Source organism: Rhinatrema bivittatum, chromosome 4 (genome assembly GCF_901001135.1).
Source record: "Rhinatrema bivittatum chromosome 4, aRhiBiv1.1, whole genome shotgun sequence".
NCBI classification, from domain to species: domain Eukaryota; kingdom Metazoa; phylum Chordata; class Amphibia; order Gymnophiona; family Rhinatrematidae; genus Rhinatrema; species Rhinatrema bivittatum.
The window spans coordinates 430,069,955-430,091,576 of record NC_042618.1 but is presented as its reverse complement, the minus strand read 5'-3'; the positions used below and the strand labels follow the sequence as shown (position 1 = coordinate 430,091,576).

General features: G+C 43.5%; 1 protein-coding gene and 1 long non-coding RNA gene across 4 annotated transcripts in view; one reads left to right on the top strand and one right to left on the bottom strand.

The window, feature by feature from the left end:
- The window catches only part of GRM7 (glutamate metabotropic receptor 7), an 827,253-nt gene that overhangs the window by 414,126 nt on the left and 391,505 nt on the right, over positions 1 to 21,622 (top strand). For all 3 annotated transcript variants that reach the window (XM_029601455.1, XM_029601454.1, XM_029601456.1), the window contains exon 6: positions 12,860 to 13,060. In XM_029601455.1, the coding sequence (XP_029457315.1) occupies positions 12,860 to 13,060 (201 nt within the window). The remainder of the gene's footprint in view (positions 1 to 12,859; positions 13,061 to 21,622) is intronic.
- LOC115091292 overlaps positions 1 to 21,622 on the bottom strand; it is a 130,982-nt gene that overhangs the window by 74,835 nt on the left and 34,525 nt on the right. The window lies entirely within an intron of this gene.

Sequence of the window (21,622 nt, the reverse complement as noted above, 5' to 3'; positions counted from 1 at the left end):
GAACATGTCTTTTTGATTTATTATGAATATTATATTGCTACCCTCCCTGAACATTGTAGGGTGTGGGTAACAAGTTCTTGTAAATAAATAAACAAATACATGTTAGAAAAGTAAACAAATGTACAAGGAAAAAGAAACCAATTTGGTTCTCAAAGGAGGTGGCTGAAAAAATAAAGGCAAAAAGAACAATGTTCAGCAGTATAAATTGTCCCAAAAAGAGGAACACGAGGCAGAATACCTGGTGAAACTGAGGGAGAGGAAGAAAGAAATCAGGAAAGCAAATGGTCAAGTGAAAGAAAGGATTACCAAAGAGGTAAAGAGATGTAACAAAACATTTTTTAGATATATCAGAGAAAGAAGGAAGGTCCGAAATGGTATGCTGAAACTGAAAGGTGACAAGAGCAATATACAGAGACAGACAAAGAAATGGCAGAAATATTAAACAAATACTTCAGTTCTGTGTTTACTAAAGAAGTCCCTGAAGAAGGACCATTGCTAATTGACCATAGATGGGAAGGGGGTAGCCACAGCTCTTTTTACAGAAGAGAATGTATGGGAAGAACTAGGAAAACTGAAAGTGGACAAAGCCATGGGGCCTGATGAGGGTCATCCCAGGATACTGAGGGAGCTCAGAGATGTCCTGGCAGATCTGCTGAAAAACCTGTTCAATAGATCCCTGGAAACAGGACTGGTGCCGCAAGATTGGAGAAGAGCGGTGGTGGTCCCGCTTCACAAGAGTGGGAGCAGAGAGGAGGCTGGAAACTACAGGCCATTTAGCCTCACCTCGGTGGTAGGAAAATTAATGGAGACTCTGCTGAAAGAAAGAATAGTGAACTATTTACAATCCAGTAAGTTGCTGGATCCAAGGTTTAATGGAACAAAGTCAGCATGGATTTACCCAAGGCAAGTCTTGCCTCACAAATCTGCTTCATTTTTTTGAAGGAGTTAATAAACATGTGGATAAAGGTGAACTGGTAGATGTAGTGTATTTGGATTTTGAGAAGGCGTTTAACAAAGTCCCTCATGAGAGGCTTCTAAGGAAACTAAAAAGTCATGGGATAGGAGGCAGTGTCCTTCCATGAATTACAAACTGGTTGAAAGACAGGAAATAGAGAGGATTAAATGGTCAATTTTCTCAGTGGAAAAGGGTAAACAGTGGAGTACGTCAGGGATCTGTACTTGGACCGGTGCTTTTCAATATATATATATATATATAAATGATCTGGAAAGGACTATGACGAGTGAGGTAATAAAATTTGCAGATGATACAAAATTATTCAGAGTAGTTAAATCACAAGTGGATTGTGATAAATTGCAGGAGGAACTTGTGAGACTGGAAGACTGGGCATCCAAATGGCAGATGAAATTTAATGTGGCAAATACAAGGTGATGCATATAGGGAAAAATAATCCATGCTGTAATAACATGATGTTAGGTTCCATATTAAGAGCTACTACCCAGGAAAAAGATCTAGGCGTCATAGTGGATAATACATTGAAATCATCGGTTCAGTGTGCTACAGCAGTCAAAAAAGCAAACAGAATGTTGGGAATTATTAGAAAGGGAATGGTGAATAAAACAGAAAATGTCATAATGCCTCTGTATCGCTCCATGGTGAGACTGCATCTTGAGTATTGTGTTCAATTCTGGTCGCCGCATCTCAAAAAAGATATAGTTGCAGTGGAGAAGGCACAGAGAAGGACAACCAAACTGATAAAGGGAATGGAACAGCTCCTTTATGAGGAAAGACTAAAGAGGTTAGGCCTGTTCAGCTTGGAGAAGAGACGGCTGAGGCGGGATATGATAGAGGTCTTTAAAATCATGAGAGGTCTAGAACGGGTAAATGTGAATCGCTTATTTACTGTTTTGGATAATAGAAGGACGAGGGGGCACTCCATGAAGTTAGCAAGTAGCACATTTAAAACTAATTGTAGAAAATTATTTTTCACTCAATGCACAATTAAGCTCTAGAATTCATTGCCAGAGGATGTGGTTAGTGCAGTTAGTGTAGCTGTGTTTAAAAAAGGTTTGGATAAGTTCATGGAGGAGACATCCATTAATTGCTATTAATCAAGTTGTCATAGAGAATAGTCACTACTATTAATTGCATCAGTAACATTTGATCTACTTAGTGTTTGGGTACTTGCCAGGTACTTGTAGCCTGGATTGACCACTGTTGGAAACAGGATGCTGGGCTTGATGGACCCTTGATCTGACCCAGTATGGCAATTTCTTATGTTCTTATGTACTTTCTTGGACTCCTGTACTACAAAGTAGAGAAACCCTCTCTCCTCCTGGTCAGTCTACCTTGGGGGATGGCAAAGATCCAAATCTCATGCTCGGGGGAATTTTTATAGTCCATTTAAGCCTTCCTACAAAAAAGTGGGGGATATGTGCTAAAGACTTATCTGGCTAAGTAGCAGCCACTGATTATCCGGTTATGTTCTGTGGCTGACACTTAGATGGGTAGGTCACTTATCCAGCTAAGTTTTCAGCCGGATAACTTCTGGGAGAGCAATGGGTGTAATGGGTAGGGATGTGCATTTGTTTTAACTGAATTTGAAAAACATAATGTAAAAAAAGCTAATTTATTTCTTTCTGAGGCCATGAAATGAATGGAGGACCTCCAAATTAAACACATCTTATTTGTTTAATTTGGTTTTAAAACTCTCCTATTAGGCTTATGCCTAGACCCGAAGCTGAGGCCTTGCCTAGGGCATAGGCTGAGACCCACAGCAGGGGCTGTGTCTTATACCTGAGTGTGACACTGGGGTCTGAATCTAGACCCGGGCCTCAACTGACACCCAAGCAAATGCCTAGGCTCTTCTGAAAAGCTTTGCGGTGGTCAGGAAATTTCCTGACCTCCACTTACCTGATCTGTCGGGGATCCAACGCCACAGCCAGGCCGGGTCCTGATGCCGAGGCCTTATCCAGGGGCCTCATTCCAACACTAGGGCCTCAACCTAGGCCGGAATTTGGGTCCAAGCCTGATGCTGGGGCCTGGCTCAGAGACCTGGTCCCAATGCTTGGGCTTTGGCCCAGGCCCAGCCCTCCTTGGAGTTTTCTTTCTTCTTTATTTTCTTCTTTCTTCAAATGACGCCATCTGCTGGAGATGTTCCAGAGTAAATTAACTCCGTCGCATACTCCTCAGCAGAGGGCACCATTTTGCTGTACTGCAGTTGATTTACCATGGCCTAAACCGATGTAAGGTAAAGTTTTGGCCTGGGCCTAGGCCTTGTGAGTGGATCCCTACTGGACTGGGTAAGTGGGAGACAGAATGGATCCTGGCCCTGGCATTTTTCCGGGTGGGAGGGATGGATAGTGGGAATGGGAGGCCTTGGGAGGTCTAATTTCCTTTTTTTTTTTTTTAATGTTTGATTCATTTTTTTAAAATGAAAGAAATTAATTAAATATTAACTAAATAAAATTTGTGGAGGGGGGGGGGTGGAAATCCCCCCCAAAATGAAACAAAAAACAAAACACATTTTTTACCCTGTACACCCCTAGTAATAGGGTGCCGCTACCTAGCTGAATAAGTTATTTGACTAAGTAGCAATATTCAGACTTAGCTGGATAAGTTATCCATCTAAGTTAGGACCTGCTCAATAGAAGGTCTAAACCTAGATGGATAAGACCTATCGGGCTAAGCAGTGATTTATCCAGGGATATTCAGTTGCATAGCTATGAAACTGAATTTCCTGTCTAAGTTAGTCAGATAAATCTATCTGGCTAACTTACTCGTAGAGCACCAAGCCATGATGTTTTTTCACAGGAAGCATCCCACCATCACAATATCACTGCTATATTGTGGCCCCTCACCCAAAAAAAATTGGAGATCTATGTTACTTTGTTTTGTTTTGTAGCCAAACACCATGGGACAAAATAACACGACTAGCTGCCCTTTAGCTGGAATGGCGGCCCCAACCTCAAGGGACCACCATCGTCTTAAAGGGCTGGTCGCTGAAAAATAGTCCATGATAGGTGCAAGGTCAGGTCGGCATCATTTTGAAAAATGGAACCAACTAGGCCCAGGGCTAGGGGGTGCACTAGCCCCATTGAGGGAGTTTCTTCAATGTAGCAGGTTTGGGTGTTCAGGAGGGGAACTGGGTGTGGAATTGGGGGTCCACCTAAAATCCAATGATATTTTTCATACTTTTGGAGGTCAGGGGAAAGGGGAGGGGGAAGTGGGGCACCATAGCCCCAACAATTTTAGATCAATAGATCAATATTGGGGTGGTGGGAAGGTCTATGAAAAGGGGGTGGAGGGTACTATTTATTTTGTGAGGACAGGGTTGGTGGGGGGGGGGGTCATCGCTGCACATGAAGTTTAATTTTCTTTTACTTTGGGGTGTTGGGGCCACCATGCAAGGCGGCCTCAATTCTTACCTTTGCTGTGGCAGTTTTGTTTTCTGCACGGCCCTTTAAATGTAACGCGGGAGCCTTGGACCCACGTTAGTGTTCCAGGGTTCCCGTGTTAATTTAACGATTCTCCAAGAAGTGTTAATATTTCATCGAGGCTGACCATTTTCTCGGTTTATTAACATGAAGTTGCTTAGTAATGATCTACTTTGCATGCATTTGCATTATTCATGCATGCAAATCACACGCAAAGCAAGTTATTGACTAAATATCACGTATATCTCGCAATATCACTGCGATAGAGCTGTATCATACGGTAGACACCTTTTAAAGTGCATTAGAGCACTTCCGTAGCTTGTTGCATCTCCCAGTTAGATAGCTGGCTATGTTTTGAATATCTACCAGACTGTAGTTACATGATGTTAGGTTCTGTATTAGGAGTTGCCATCCAGGAAAAGGATCTGGGTGTCATCGTGGACAATACTTTAAATATTTGGCTCCGTGTACAGTGGCGATCAAGAAGGCAAAGAGAATGTTAGGAATTATTAAGACAGAAATGAAGAATAAAACAAAGAATGTCATAATACCTCTGTATTGCCCCATGATAAGACCACATCTAGAATACTGAGTGCAGTCCTGGTCGCCGCATCTCAAAAAAGATATAGCTGAACTGGAAAAGGAACAGAGAAGGGCAAACAAAATGATAAAGTGGATGGAATGGCTCCCCTATGAGGAAAGCTAATGAGATTAGGGCTGTTCAGCTTGGAGAAGAGATGGCTGATGGGGGGATATGATAGAGGTCTATAAAATCAGAAGTGGAATAGAGCGGGTAAATGTGAATCGGTTATTTACTCTCAAAAATTAGGGGACACTCCATGAAGTTGGTAAGATGCACATTTAAAACAAATTGGAGAACATTCTTTTCCCCTCAGCACACAATTAAGCTCTGGAATTCATTCCAGAAGATGTAGTTAAGGCAGTTAACATAGCTGAGTTTAAATAGGTTTGGTCAAGTTCCTGGAGACATCCATAAACTGTTATTAACCAGGTAGACTTGAGAAAAGTCACTAAAGTTATCATTGGGTGTTTGAAGCCTGGGATCTCTCTACTGTTTGCCAGGTACTTGCAAACTGGATTGGCCACTGTTGGAAACAGGTACTACGTAGGATTGAAGAATCCTTGGTCTGACCCAGTATGGCAATTCTTGTGTTTTTATGTTCTTGCGTACTTACATCGATCTATTAAAAACCAACATAGCATGCAGAGAATCCAGCTCTTTACTGTTCGCTGCCCAGATCTACCATGGAAATGCCTGAGATCACATTGTTCTGCGATCCCAGGTCTGAAAACAGGGCCGTAGTTGAGATACTGGGTGGATGGGAAAGCTTGAGAGGAGGAGGGGGTGGGTAGCTTGGGAGGAGATGTTGAGAAGCCCATATTTATTTTATTATTTTCTGCAGAAGGGGGGGGGGGGGGGGGGCTGGCAGAAATAAAATTACTGATTTCGCTTTGGAGGGGGTTGGGGGGGGGGGGGGGGGGGGGGGGGGGGGGGGAGGGTGGAACTCAGCCAGAAGTGCTTTCACAAGACTATTTGATGATGATGGGGGTGGGGCCTGCAGTTAAGGGTTTTTGTTACATATAGGAGCACCACTCAACTGGATCAGCTTTAGAAGATATCCTTTTAAGTGTCAGGTTATGTGGCCACACAAGCAGGTCTAAAGTTATCCGGCTAACATAGCGGGTTATAGTTAAAAATTAGCTAAGTTAGTCAGATAACTTTATTCCTCCTTGAAACGTCCCCCGAAGATGGAAGATCTCATTTTTTAATCCAGCTTGATTTTAGCCAAATAAGGACAGGTCCAGCTAAAATCTAGCCGGACAAGTGGCTCGATTTTAATTGCCATTTAGACAGACAACATGTGTGAGTTATCTGTTTAAATGGCTTTGAAGAATAGCCCCCCAAATATTTTTTTCTACCTTTGTTATCTGGATTGAATTTTTTTCATTGGACTTGGACTCTTTTTTTCTGATTTTCTCTTGTCTATCTTCACCTAACTCCTTTCACAGGCTCTCCTTTATTTTGTTTTTTTTATCTCTCTTCTGTCTTCAATTATTCTCCCCTCCCCTATGCCTTTCCATCTAATTTTTATTTCATTTCTTTCTTATCTGCATCTAAATCTCTCCCTTGAATCACCATCACTTCACTCTCTCTAACCACTCACAACTTCACCTCAACCCTCCTCTCTCACTCCTCTTTTATCCTTCACCATCTTTCACCCTCCAATTCTCTCTCAACACTTCACATTCCAAACTTTTTCCTCCATTATCCTTTTCAGCTTTCTCCATATCCCTCCCATCAATCTCCTGTTATCTGGCTCCCTTCTCCTTGTTCACCACATCCCACCATACCCACACTCACTTTATCATCCCCTCTCAACCATTTCATTTCAGTCAGCTCCTCACACATTCTTCCAGACCCTCACATCATCTGCTCCATTTTAACTACCACATGCCCAATTATCTGCTCTCATGCTTCCCTTGTGCCCTCTCTCTGATTCACTCTTACTCCCACTCATTCCCCCACCCACCAATATCTTCTCTGGTTTTCTATCATTTACTCTCCCTCATCATCCTTTCTAGCTATCACATATCCACCCTGTCATCTCCCCCCTCTTTCTTTCTCATCCCTTCCTTCCCCCAATCACTATTTCAGGCTCTTACCCCCTCTACCCCATCACACCTCAACTCTCTCTATCACTCGCTAGCCCCATTATCAACTGTAGTTCTCTGTCATCATTCTCCACTTCATCATGTTTGGTTCTGTCACCATCCCTCCCCTTCATCACCCTCCATTACCTCTTCTACCCCATCCCCATCCCAACACCATCTCTTGCTCTCTTCTCCCCAGTCACCTTTCCCCTCTAGCTCTGTATCACACCACCATTCTATTTTCACTGGGTTTTTCTTGTACCCCTTTTCCAGGTCTTGTGCTCCTGCACTCCTCCACACACATCTCCTCTTCCCACAAGGTTCTCATGCACCTCTTTCTCTCATCACTTCAGACGATCCAAGGAGATGGGGAAGGAAATCACATGCATCTCCTCTTCTCGTGCTCCCCCCTCTGCACCAGTTACCCTTCCTCGTGTGTCCTCCAGGATTCATTCGCCTCCTCCTAAGAATTCCCCCTGGGAATTCCATCCTCTCTTCACTTCTCCTACCTCATGCATTCACCATCTCATCACATCCCCCTATATTCATCCTCTCTCACACCACCATAATTCTCATAACACCAGCATTGACCCCCTCTTCATCTCATCCCCCCTGCTTTCAGATTTTACTTCTTCACCCCATAAATCACTTATAGCTGCCTGAGTTTTGCTCCAAGGTGATTTTTGCTCTACTTCTCGATCTCTGTCTGTCTGTCTCTCTCTCTCTGTTCTAGCTTCACACATCACTCTCAGATTCAGGGAACTTCTTGGCCTCACTGTGTGTTTCCAAAGCAAATCTTGGGGAGGACAATTTCCCAAGGCATTTATCCAGTGAGCATTGCCCTCCTCAGAGGCCAACGCAATAAGGTGCACTCAGGAGAGAACACTTTTAATCTGTAGCTGCCTGCATGCTGTTTGTGAATAAACATTACTGCTGATGCAGCAGAAGGTTTTACACTCAAAAACTGTGCACGTAGAACTGTGAGAGTTGTTTAGAGCCTCCACACATAAATCTCATGCTAATGAAGGCATTAGCTATTACACTCCCCCCCCCCCCCCCCCCCCCGAAGTACATAGAGGTGTGTTGGCTTACTTCATGGTTTCCCAGCGCTGGAAATTTTACTCCTGGTCAGAGGAGGAGTAAACGTCCTGTGCCAATCTTAGTCTATGGGGCTGACTGTTGCGTTTGGTGGTCCACGAGGAGGACCCACGAACTGCCCAGCTTACCCCTTGGTTTGGGCATCTGTAGCTGTTCCCCGACGCTGCCGGGCTGTTTCTCCCTCCAACATGATGGGATGCCTTGCCACGATGCGACAAGATGCCGTCGCCAACGCCCGCAGCAGGAAGCCGCCCACACCACTTGGCTCCACTCCTCCTAGGGTATGCGCACAGCCAACCTCCAGTGGCGGGAAAGGCCTGGAGGTGCCCTTTGATGACATCACTCTTCAGGCTTATAAAAAGCCTCTGCCATCGCTCCTCCAGTGCCTCAGCAACAGGTCTCCCTACAGCCTGTGTAGAGTGAGTTGCCTCAGCGTTCTCAAGTTCCTGGTCTCTTTTGCATCTCCAGTCCCTGGTCTTCATTTGGTCTTCAGTTGCTGATCTTCGCCTCATTTTCAATTTCTGTAGTTCTTGTTTCATCTTTAGTCCTTTCTCAGGTCTTGTGGTCAGTTCTTCAGTGTTTCTCTTCATCTCTTCATCTCATCTGCCCTCTTATGCTGCTCCTTGCCTCCCTGTTTTTCCTATCCATCCCACATTCTCTTGGATGGATCCCCAGTATTGATCTGCCTTCTGGACTCTCCTTGACCTCCTGCCTCTGACCACTGCCTGATACTGGACTCTCCTTGAACGCCGCTCTCCCTAACCCAAGCCTGCCTTCGACTGCTCCTGCTCACCTCAACCTCATCTACGGATCTTCTGTCCCTCGACAGAGGCCCCCACCTAAGACCTGTTGGCTCTGGCCCCCAAGGGCTCAATGCAAGGGAAATGTGGGCTGGTATAGGCGAAGCTCCAGTTGAGTCTCTGCCTCATCCACTTATGCCAGCCAACACTGGGGATCTGCAGGGCTCCACCTTGCAGGTTGTACCAAATCTACCTCAGTCCAAGCGTCCACGCCCATAACACTGACCCTGGAGTTCACGGTGTGGGTGTCCTGTACTAGGCATTTCTGCAAAGAAAAACTGATAGGTGCACAAATTGGGTTTTCTACAGATGCATTGCTCTCCCCTTTCCTGAATTAAAATGGGGGCTCAGCCTATGGAAAAGGATAAGTGCACATTTCAATTCGGGGTTTGTGCGTACATTTTCCATTCAGTGCATTTTTCTAACTCCACATGCGTGGGAGCATACTGCATCAGGAGTTACATTTTTTTTAGCTGAATTTCAGCACAGTTTTATTGCTCAGTTTGCTATATCAGGCCAAGAATGGCTAAAGGGATGTGCAAGCTTTCACAGCAGGAAATGCTGGTCAGATTAAGGAAGTGTTCCTGGTGGGGGCAGGGGAGGAAATTTGCTCGCATAGATTTCAATTTGAAAAGTACCCGCACTCTTTTAGCCCCGCTTGGCTGCCTGCACAAACAGCAGGTGCAAACGTAGGTGGCCACTTTCTCCCCATGCCCTTGTAGCCAATTTTCAAAGAGAAATTACCTGGGTAGAAGGTGCACGTACTAAAGTGCGCATGGACCTTGCAACAATGCAGGCTACTTAACATTTTCCCCAAATGGATAAAAAATAAAAGAAGAGAAAAAAATGACATAATAATTATTAAATAAAATTGTAAAGTAACAAGGGAAATAAATCAAAGACAATTCCAGGACTCTGATGCCATTTAGTATTGTTTGTGGTCAGATTACATTTTTGGCCACACGTTCTCTCTCCCGACCTAGAATCTGTCCACACAGCTCTTATCCTGAAGCCAGTTCTCTGCCCAATGTTCGGTACACTTGTGTGCATATTATTTTAAGCTCTCTTATCCAGCCCTTCAAACTTTTCTTCCTTATGCTGCATTACTTCTTAGAACTTAAGCGCTGCCCAGGAGGTGGGCACAGGGCCTAATCCCACAGTAACTGGGCATAACAACAGGTCCTTTGCTTGTGACTCGTTACCTTTGTTTTAGCTTTTGAATCTGGGCTGCTGCTACTGCAGCTTGGCTAAGACCTACGCTTTAGAAATTATGGGACATGCACACTCCCTGACATCTGTAGCCTGAGGAGCAGGCAGCACATCTGGGCACAGATTGTGTGCCTGGAGGAAATGCCTTTGATGAATGGATCACTTGGTGTCTGCAGTCTCAGAGAGAGGGGAGGGGGACATGTTGGCATGCACTAAGTAGCAAGCAGCCTTAACCTGCAGTAAATCTGGGAATGTGGATGTGGAAGAGAGAAGACAGGAGGGCTACATACAGCTCTGTACAGTGGTGTCAATGACTGTCCAGGCCCAGGAGAGACAAACCTTGTTCTGTCTGCTGAGCACATTGGCGCTTAACGTTCCTGCTCTTTTCTTTCGTTTAATCTTTGATTCATCAAGGAAAGAACAGCAAATACTCCAGATAAATCTGCTGACACACAAAAATAAGTTAGACTTGGTACACTCTTATTTTTGGATACCTCATTAACCTCTTCTGCTCTGCTTCTTATTTCTTGTCCTCTGATCCTGCATCTCCTTGCTCATCAGACAAAAGCTACATTTTCCCTTTCCCTCTTCCACAAGCCTCCAGACTCTTGCAGATCAAACAGTTTATAGGGCCACTGTGCCTAGGGCACTGGCTTGTGACTGAGAGGGGAGTTGCCTTCCATGGTTGAGGCATGGGCTTATGAATGACAGGTGAAGTGTCTCCAGTGGCTGAGGACTTGTGAATGAAAGGGGGTAGCTTCCCAAAGGCTAAGACACTGGTCTGTAGCCAAGATGGAAGCCCCCTTCTGTGGTTGTGAGAGAGCAGTGCCTTTCTTGGAGTCCTTCCAAAGCTCATGGCTCCTGTACTCTGAAGACTTACTGGCTGCTCGTGGCCTTAGAGAGAACAGCCTTTAAATTACATATTGCATGCTAATTTCATAACAAGCTACGGCCTGATTTATCAACATGCACTAAGTATTGCATGTGATAGGAAAAGGGGTGTGGTTTATGGTAATGGGCAGTTTATTGCAAGAGAGAGAGAGAGAGAGAGCGAGCCTAGCCATAATGGGCTCACACTAGATAGGTATTTATATCTCTATGGGAAGCCCACCTAACCTCACCTCGAGTTACTAGGTGAGCTTCCCATAGAGATATAAATACCCATCTAGTGTAAGTACATTGTGGCTAGGCTCTTCCTCCCTCCCTCCCACTAGAATTTAGCCAAATAAGTGCCCAATAACTTCTGTTTTTGAATATGGACCTCAATATAACTATTTTCAAATCTGTATTTAAATATTCACCATCATAATAGGCAGTACCAGTTCAAAACCTTATTTGCCTTATGCATGAAAAAACTTTCAAAAAAATTTGTTTTGTTCTCTCTCTTGGACATTACTCGAGTAAGTCATATGATTATGAATAAGGAAATGAAGGTTTTGAACTGATACTGCCTATTATGATGGCAAATATTTAAATTCAGGTTTGGATATAGGGGAAGATCTATTGTGAGTTGTGTAGATCCAGTTCTTCCTTTTATTCTCCCTTGAATATTTTAGAATTTCCTCAATATAACTACCGGTACTAGTCTTTAAAGCATTGATGGTGAACTCAAGTCCTCAAGTGCCACAAACAGGCCAGGTTTTCAGGATATCTATAATGAATATGCATGAGAAAGATTTGCACGCACTGCCTCCATTGTATGCAAATCTATCTTATGCATATTCATTGTGGATATCCTGAAAACCTGGCCTGTTTGTGGCTCTCGAGGACTGGAGTTCACCATCACTGCATTAAAACATCCCACTAACCCAGTGGTGTTCACTTCCAGCCCTCAAGGACCATCAACAGGTCAGGTTTTCAGGATATCCACAATGAATATGCATGAGATAGAATTGCATGCACCTGCCTCCATTGTTTGCAGATTTATCTCATGCATATACATTCGGGATATCCTGAAAATCTGAACTAATGGTGCCCCTGGAGAGCTGGGAGTGAATACCACTGTACTAGCCTCTCTCCAGGATCCCCTTGTAACTATTCATTTTCCATAAATAAACAAAAAGCAAAGCTAATCTGTCAAATGGATGGTCTCCTTCTAAAGAATTAATTTACATATATGAAAGCATTACAAGAGGATAAAAATTGAGAAATGAAATGAGTGTGTCACTGTGTTCTTGCAGCCAGAGGTTTGACACTTGCCTGCCTGGTGTTGGAGCCAGGGACCCTCCAGTACACCTGCCCCCATCAGACTGTGGTGCAGGAGAAGCCCTGCTAACACAATGCCTCTTATTTCTCTATTCCCTGCCACAGTTTTCTGTTTAGCTATTGATACCACAGGTTATCATTTCTAAAGCGCTACTGAACATATGTTCAGATATGCAGAAGGGACAGTCCCTGCTCCATGGAGCTTACAGCCTAGTCCAAACATACATGATGCACAAGAGTCTATTGGAAGTGCATTCATTGTAAAGAAGCGTTTAGGAGTTGAAAGCAGCGTCAAAAAGGTGAGTTTGTAGACTGGATTTGAATAGGGCCAGAGAGGGAACTCGACGCACTTCCACTAGTCGGCTAGAAAAGGAGATGGCACGTGCGACGATTAACAGACAAACGCCGACGTCTCTGGAGCATCGTTTCTCTCGCTTTGTCTTTTGTTTGTTTGTTTGTTTGTTTGTTTTAATATGCAGGACAGGAAAGGATTGGCAAAGATTCCCAGTATGAGCAAGAGGGTAAAGTCCAGTTCGTGATTGATGCTGTGTATGCCATGGCTCACGCCCTGCATAACATGAACAAGGATCTGTGCCCCGACTACCACGGGCTCTGCCCAGAGATGGAGCAGGCAGGAGGCAAGAAACTGCTGAAGTACATCCGTAGCGTCAGCTTCAATGGTGAGTAGGAAAGATGGTCCCAGCCTGGGCATTCCTCTTCCTTTCTTTTCTGATAGTATCACTTACCAGCAAAAAAGAAAATTAGAGAGGGTTTAAAGGGAGGTTGATAGTGCCGCTGCAATTAGCATCTCCTTTCGCAAGTTTAGCATCTCCTTTCGCAAGTTTATTTCGCAAGTTTATTTTTCCTCCTTTCGCAAGTTTATTGTAAACCGGCGTGATGTGCTCGCACGAACACCGGTATATTATAAGCTGTTAAATAAATAAAATAAATAAATAAATCTCATTTATGTTGCTCCAGTTCTCATAGCTCATAATGATTGTCCTTTCTGCAACTTAATCTCATGGGTCTTCAGCTTTTGAAGCTCCTGTTTAATTTTCTCTTCTCCTGAAGTCTGCCGAGATGGATCAGTGATAGGGGTATATCCCAATAGCACTTGTCTTTCTGTAGCTTGCAAACGGCTTTTTTTATTTCCTGTGGACGTTTAGAATTTTAAGACTTGATTATGAAGCCTTGAAAGAGAGAATGCTTCAAACTTTCTCGTTTTAAACTCTGCTCCTTTTTAGAAAATTCTGCAGAAAATGAAATAAAGCGTCGTGTTAATCTCTTCCAAAGATATGAAAATCCTGCGTAAGATACGCGCGTACCCCCCGAAAACCTGCCCCAAGCTCCCCCTGCGCATGCCGAGCCTATGTTGCATAGGCTGCCGGCATGCTCAAAGCCCCGGGACGAGCGTAAGTCCCAGGGCTTTCCTGGGGGGCATGTCGGGGGCGTGTTGGGGGCGTGTCGTGGCCGGCGCGTCATCAGGACATTCCGGGGGCGGGGCGCGGGTGTGGTTCCAGCCCGGGGGCGTGGCCATGGCCTCCGGACCAGCCCCCGGACCAGAACATGGCATACCGGCAGCCGGCCTGGCGCGTGCAAGTTACACCTGCCTCGGGCAGGCATAACTTTTCCAACAAACGTAGGGGGGGGGGGTTTAGATAGGGCTGGGGGGGGGGGTTAGGTAGGGGAAGGGAGGAGAAGGTGCGGGGGAGTGGAAGGAAAGTTCCCTCTGAGGCCGCTTCAATTTCGGAGCGGCCTCGGAGGGAACGGAGGCAGGCTGCGTGGCTTGGCGCGCGCAGGCTGCCGATTTTGCGCAGCCTTGCAGCGCCGACCCTGGATTTTAAAAGATACGCGCGGCTACGTGCGTATCTATTAAAATCTGGCGTACTTTTGTTTGCGCCAGTCGCGCGAACAGAAGTACGTGCAGGCGCAGTTTTTTAAAATCTACCCCTAAGTATATCCCACGCTACTGATGCCAGTAATAGCAGTGGCTGTTCTCTAAAACAACTTGATTAATAGCAGGTAATGGACTTCTCCTCCAAGAACTTATCCAATCCTTTTTTAAACACAGCTACACTACCTACACTAACCACATCCTCTGGCAACAAATTCCAGAGCTTAATTGTGCATTGAGTAAAAATGAATTTTCTCTGATTAGTTTTAAATGTGCTACTTGCTAACTTCATGGAGTTTCCCCTAGTCCTTCTATTATCCGAAAAAGTAAATAACCGATTCATATTTACTCATTCTAGTCATGAGTCATATGGCCCCTCAGCCTTCTCCAACTGAACAGCCCTAACCTCTTCAGCCTTTCCTCATAGGGGAGCTGTTCCATTCCCTTTATCATTTTAGTTGCCCTTATCTGTATCTTCTCCATCCTATATCTTTTTTGAAATGCGGCGACCAGAATTGTACACAGTACTGATGTACATGGTCTCACCATGGAGCGATATAGAGGCATTATGACATTTTCCGTTTTATTAACCATTCTCTTCCAAATAATTCCTAACATTCTTTTTGCTTTTTTGACTGCTGCAGCACACTGAGCCGACGATTTCAATGTATTACCCACTATGATGCCTAGATCTCTTTCCTGCGTGGTAGCTCCTAATATGGAACCCAACATTGTGTAATTATAGTATGGATTATTTTTCCCTATATGCATCTCCTTGCACTTGTCCACATTAAATTTCATCTGCCATTTGGATGCCCAATTTTCCAGCCTCACAAGTTCTTCCTGCAATTTATCACAATCTGCTTGTGATTTAACTACTCTGAAATATTTTGTATCATCTGCAAACGTGATCACCTCACTCGTTGTATTCCTTTCCAGCAACAGATTCCGAGGCTTGATTGTGTGCCGATTGTTAAAATACTTCCTGCATTACCTCCCTCAGGACAAGAAGGATGGCTGTTGGGGGGGGGGGGGTCCTAATTCTTTACCCAGTGACTTTCCTAATGTTTCACAAATCCTGGAATAATCAGTTTCCGATGTCCCTATGGCTGCAAACCTTATTGGTTCAGGTGGACTTAAAATCTCTGGCAGAGAGTTCTTCTTGAGGTATTTCTTTAGCTATCGAGTTGTATGATTTAAAGATCATAAAATAAGAGTGTTTCTGGACGTTGGTTTTTCAATGCAAAAAAAGAGAAAGCAATATTTAATTTTGAGACTGAAGTTGCTTCAGATGGATGCTATTTTTACCTTGTGTTATTTATATCACGGGGTAAAATATGTTTTCTTTGAACCTTTACAAATTGTCAGCCTTCCTTTCTGGGAAGATTACAGTTGGAACCTCGAATGCTATTAATCTGCTGAACTAATTGGCTTCTCTTGGAGAAGTTGCCCTTTGGACTTTACTAGAAAGATATCATCTCATTGCTTGACGCTTATTTCCTGGACTATTTTTCCTTTAATTTGACTCTAGTTTGGTTCCCCCCCCCCCCCACACACACACACAAATGGTGGACTAATTTTCAAGTTTGATATGAATAAGAATGTCTTTGATATTTCTTTTGTCGACTTTGTTTTATCATCTTGCTGTATTATATCTGGCTTAACTGCTTGCAATTATATTTTGAAATTATAAATAAATATACAGTAGTTAAAAAGTACTTCCTACAATTTATTTTAAATCTGCTAGTTGCTGGCATCATGGAGTGTCCATTAGTTATAGTGTGGTCTGAAAGGGTAAATAGCTGTTCTCTATTTGCTGGGTCTACCCTACTCAAGATATAATAAACCTCAATCATATTCCCTCTCAGTCGTCTCTTCTGAAAGCTAAAGAGCCCTAATCTGTTTAGCCTTTTCCCCATAAGGGAGCCTTTCCAGACCCTTTATCATTTTTGTCACCTTTCTCTGTATCTTTTTATGTCCGCTATGTCTTTCCAAATAATTCATAACATATGTTTGCCTTTTTGATTACCACCACACACTGAGCTGAAGATTTCAAGGCACAGTCCACAAGGACTCGGAGGTCCTCTTCCTTGATGGTGACTCCTAGCACAGAACCCAGAATTGTGTACCTCTAGTAGGGATTGTTTTGTTTTCCCTTTGTGCATTACTTTGTACTTTTCCACATTAAATTTCATCTGACATTCAGTTGCCCAGTCTTTGAGTTTCACGATCCTTCTGCAGTTCTTCGCAATCTGCTGCTGTTTTAACAACTCAAAATAATTTTGTGTCTTCTGAAAATGTGGTCACCTCACGCATTGCTCCTTTCTTCGGAATATTTATTAAAATGCTAAACAGCACAGGTCCCAGTACAGACTCCTGGGGCACGCCACTAATGACCTTTCTGCACTTGGAAAAAGTGACCATTTATTCCTATCCTCTGTTTTATACAGTTCCCAGTCAACAATAGGACACTGCTTCCAATCCCATGACTCCCAATTTCCTGAGAAATCTCTCATGCCTTTTGAAAATCTAAATATACTGTATCAACTGACTCACCTTTATCTCAGAAAATGGGAGGAGGATGGTGGACAGCTAGTGGATGAATATCTTTAAGAGTAGCTCTCAAGGGTAGGGCTGTGATGGTTATATGGCGACAAGAGGGGAAGGTCATCCACTCTTACAGGCTGATGAAATAATCTGGGTGCTAAGAAAATGCGTGCTGGCTTTCAGTGCACGTTTTTAAAGCCCAGGTTAATTTTTTTTTAAACTCCCGATGCAGCAAAATAATGAAATACAAATGCACCGAGAGTAAAAAAAAAAAAAAAAAAGCACGATGAGAGTAAAATGTGCGTTGGGAAGAGGTCCAACGTACATTTTAACTTGGGGAGGTGGAGGCACCCCTGATGGCCATAAGTGATGGTAGCCACTGCCACGTAGCCAGTTAAATGCGGATTTATCTGGATATCTGACAGGGGTGACTGCTGCTTAGCCGCCATTTACCCGGATAAGTCAATACTTAATCGTGGACATTTAAAAACTTTTTACAGACAGTTTTTCCCCCTTTTTTTTAGGGGTTTTAAGTGCCAGTGCAGTAGCGTTGGAAACAACTCCAGCCCTTAGAAAGATGGGCTGGCCAGATGCAGTCTCTCTGCATGGAGGAATACTGCTTAATGACCTCATTTGCATGAGATTTCCATGCAAGGGCCCCAAGCAGTGCTTTCATTTAGAAATTTGCATTTTCTGCATACAAATCTCCTTGCTGCATAGGCGGTGAGATTTGTGCACAGAAAATATGTGTTGAAGTACAGGCAGAAAGGTGTGTTCGTCTCAGCGCACCTTTCTGCATCGGCCTGTTAGAAAGGGTTGTAGAGCTTTCTACCCATGGCTTGGTTTTTTCCTCTGGGACTGATGTAATAAAACGTATGCTAAATGTTAGCATACATTTTCTTTACTCAGGCATGGGGGAGGCCGCACCTTGAATACTGTGTACAATTCTGGTCGTCGTGTCTTAAAAAAGATATAATTGCGATGGAGAAGGTACAGAGAAAGGCGACCAAAATGATAAAGGGGATGGAACAGCTTCCCTATGAGGAAAGGCTGAAGAGGTTAGGGCTTTTCAGCTTAGAGAAGAGACGGCTGAGGGGGGATATGATAGAGGTGTTTAAGATCATGAGAGGTCTAGAACGGGTAGATGTGAATCGGTTATTTACTCTTTCGGATAGTAGAAAGACTAGGGGGCACTCCATGAAGTTAGCATGGGGCACATTTAAAACTAATCGGAGAAAGTTCTTTTTTACTCAATGCACAATTAAACTCTGGAATTTGTTGCCAGAGGATGTGGTTAGTGCAGTTAGTATAGCTGTGTTTAAAAAAGGATTGGATAAGTTCTTGGAGGAGAAGTCCATTACCTGCTATTAAATTCACTTAGAGAATAGCCACTGCCATTAGCAATGGTAACAAGGAATAGACTTAGTTTTTGGGTACTTGCCAGGTTCTTATGGCCTGGATTGGCCACTGTTGGAAACAGGATGCTGGGCTTGATGGACCCTTGGTCTGACCCAGTATGGCATTTTCTTATGTTCTTATGCTTGCATATTTACAACTTCAAAAAAATTTTTTATATTGGTAAAACAAGACTTTCACCTCACTATTAAACTGCACCATCAGTTGTTTGGTTTTCCTTCTACCTTTTTTATTGCATGGAATATATTTTTTCTGTGTCTCAAGGATAGCAATTTTAAATAATGTCCATGCCTCCTGCGAGTTTTTAACCTTATGACTTGCTCCTTTTAGTTTTTAATTTTTAATACATTTTTGTATTTTATGATAGCCTCTCATCCCTCCCTATGCTTCAGTTTAGATTCTAACCTCTGGGATAGGGATTAATCATAATGTGATTTGTCCTGGTAAATATTGTTATAAGTATTTATATTGTGTCTGTCTTCCTTGACATTCTGTAGATTTATTTATTTGTTGAGTTTTATATACTGTCATTCGGTAGAGCCATCACAACGGTTTACAAAAGTATACATTTTTCTTAGCAGTTGTGTAACAGAAAAGCAATGTGAACGTTATACATTTTCTTAGCAGTTGTGCAACAGTATAAACAATTTGAACAATATATCCCTCTTAGGGCCTGACTTCCCATAGACACAGAATGGGTGAAAAGCATCAGTGACTCGGGCTTTTAATGTATGCTGGGCGTGAGCTGTAGTATGCGGGTTTCTTACCTCTGCCTCAAGGCTCACAAATCCAGGAACTGTAAGCACAAAATTTTGGCCTCTAGCAGTGTCCAATAAATATGGAAGGGCTCTTGTGTAGGTAGGTTCTGCTTTGCTGACAGCTGTATGATGCAACTCAGTGACTCATGTGCTTGCCTTTGGGTGACATGGTTCTCATGCCACAGGGAGCTTTTGACAAGCCTTAACGGACTCTGGTTTGGATGAAAGTTGACTAATCTGGCCATGGTGTCACCAGTTACGTCTACCGTGAATGAAAAGGTCAGACAATGAGATCCATCAGCTGATTTTAAGGTTTGGGAAATATGGTGACCCTTATAACATTCCCCTGAAAGTGGTCAGTGCCAGGTAAGAGGGGGTCAAGTCCTAACCCAGCATGCACTGCAGCCCTGAGTAAACTCTTCCTGCAGTCACACCATCCACAACTGAAGTGGAAATTCACAGACATGGGGAACCAAGTCAGAAAAAATGACAGAATGTCTTTGCCAGCGAGCTCTTCTCATGAAAGAGATAACCATGTTGTACATGGGAGGGGCAGCATATTTCCAATGGAGTCTGCGTAAAGGGGAGCAGGGGGTCTGATGAATATTTCATAACCTACAGACATAGCCTGGAAGGATGTTGCTGAGTTTGTGAGAATCCAGATGGGAATTCTCTCTGCAGAACTTCCCAGTTAAAAATCGTTGTTGAAGGGAATATAAACATTTTTGCTGTAATTATGGCTTCATTACTTGTTATCCCTGCCACTTTGGCTGCAGCTGATAATAATCATTTCACACTGTGGTTTTGGGAAGATTTGCAAATGACCTTTCTTTTTTTTTTTTTTTTTTAAATAGAAATAAATAGAATAGACAGAAGCAGCAGCCATTGGAGCAGATGCTTCTGTGCAGAAGGTTTATCCTGTTTTGTGCCAGTGGCTTAGACATCTGAGTCCCAGCGCAGCGATAAATCTGAGGCCAGTCACATGGGCTGACACAGGGTCCGAACACTGTGTTCGCCTGCAGTACTGGGAGATGTGCTGCAACCTGAGCAACATTTGTAGAAGCAAATTTCAACCACAAACATTCAGGGCAGAGTTTTCATTGCAAAATGATCAGAGCTAAGAAGGGAATCTTTTTTTTTTTTTTTTTAAAGAAAAATTTCCCAGGTGAATATGTGAACATTCTTCCACACACAAGAGCCCCTACCGTAGACAAAATCGGCGCCGAGCTAAGGACTGATGTGAACTGTGCCCAGGGAAGATGGGGGTGAGATTATGGGCTCTCTTTTTCCCCATGTCACATCTGCAGATGGTTCTAGGCAGGCTCCAGCGTTGTGGCATTAGAGAGCCCAGCCACCTTGGAACAGATACGGCGTGACTACCACAGCTTCACAGCTTTAAGTGGGACCCAGTTTAATGCAGTGCAGCCCCCCTTCTCTCAAGGGCTCTGCCTCCAGCTCTTCCCGGAAAGCCTTTAAAATTCTTGGAATCCCCAGAGGAATGGTACTCAGCAGAATGACTGCTCAGCTCCCCGATTCACTGCTCCAAGTTATCTTTCCCAGTAATGAGCTGGTGCATGATAATCCAGTTGAGGATCCAGTGTCAATTAAGGAGAATAAGCGTTTCCCGGGTGCTGTGAGATACTTCTTGGGTGGGTGTTATGCCCAGCTTAGTTAATATGAGCATAGTGGAGGTGTAAGAGAGAGAGAGAGAGAGCAGTGTTAGGAGAATCTTTAGTCTGCAGTTTCTCACCTCCCCCACAAGCTAATTCCTGGAAGATGAGCACGATGGTGGGAAAGGATCCCAGCCAAGGTTTGCCTGTGTCACTCTGCTTCCTGCTGCAGCCACACTTAGAAGCAGATGGAGCTTTTTCTGGAGGAAATACAAACACATCATTTGTATGTACTCTCTGGTCTGCCCAGCTTTGCAATGATTACTAGGGATATGAAGGGAAATCAGTTTTATTTTGGATTTTTTGTTTTGTTTTTGCTTTTCACCCCCTCCCCCCAGATTATTGGGGTTTTTTTTTTAAAACATTTCTTTCATTTCTGTAGTTTCCATAAATGAAATAAACATTAAAAAAAAAAAACAAAAAACAAAATGGGGCTTCCTCAGAGTCCCCCTGCACCCCATCTCTCCCACCCCCTCCAAAAATTTGCCAGGATCAGAAACCTTCCCGTCCCCCACTTACCTTTATCCATGGGGCAGGGGGACACACAGTAGGCCCGAGGCCTAAGGGTTCTAGCTCCTGAAGTGCTTTTCCTTTTTTTTCCTCTCAAAATGAAACAAATGTAAAACCTACAAATTATCATTGGTTTTTCTATTATTTTCAAAAAGTTCTAAAACAAAATAGGAAAATAAGTCCTCAGGAAAGGACTTATTTTCAAAAAGTTCTAAAACAAAATAGGAAATATTTAATTTCTTATTTAATTTTAAACAAATGCACATCCCTACTGATTACTCTCTGGGATGGGGGTAGATGGTATGGGCATGTAATCAACAGGTAATCTCCATCTACTGCTACTGCCTACTCCATAATTCACACAGTGAACCTTTTTTGCACTAAAAATCTTACATGCCAGAATTTACTCTTGAAAAAGTGGAAGAGAACATAAGAACATAAGAAAAT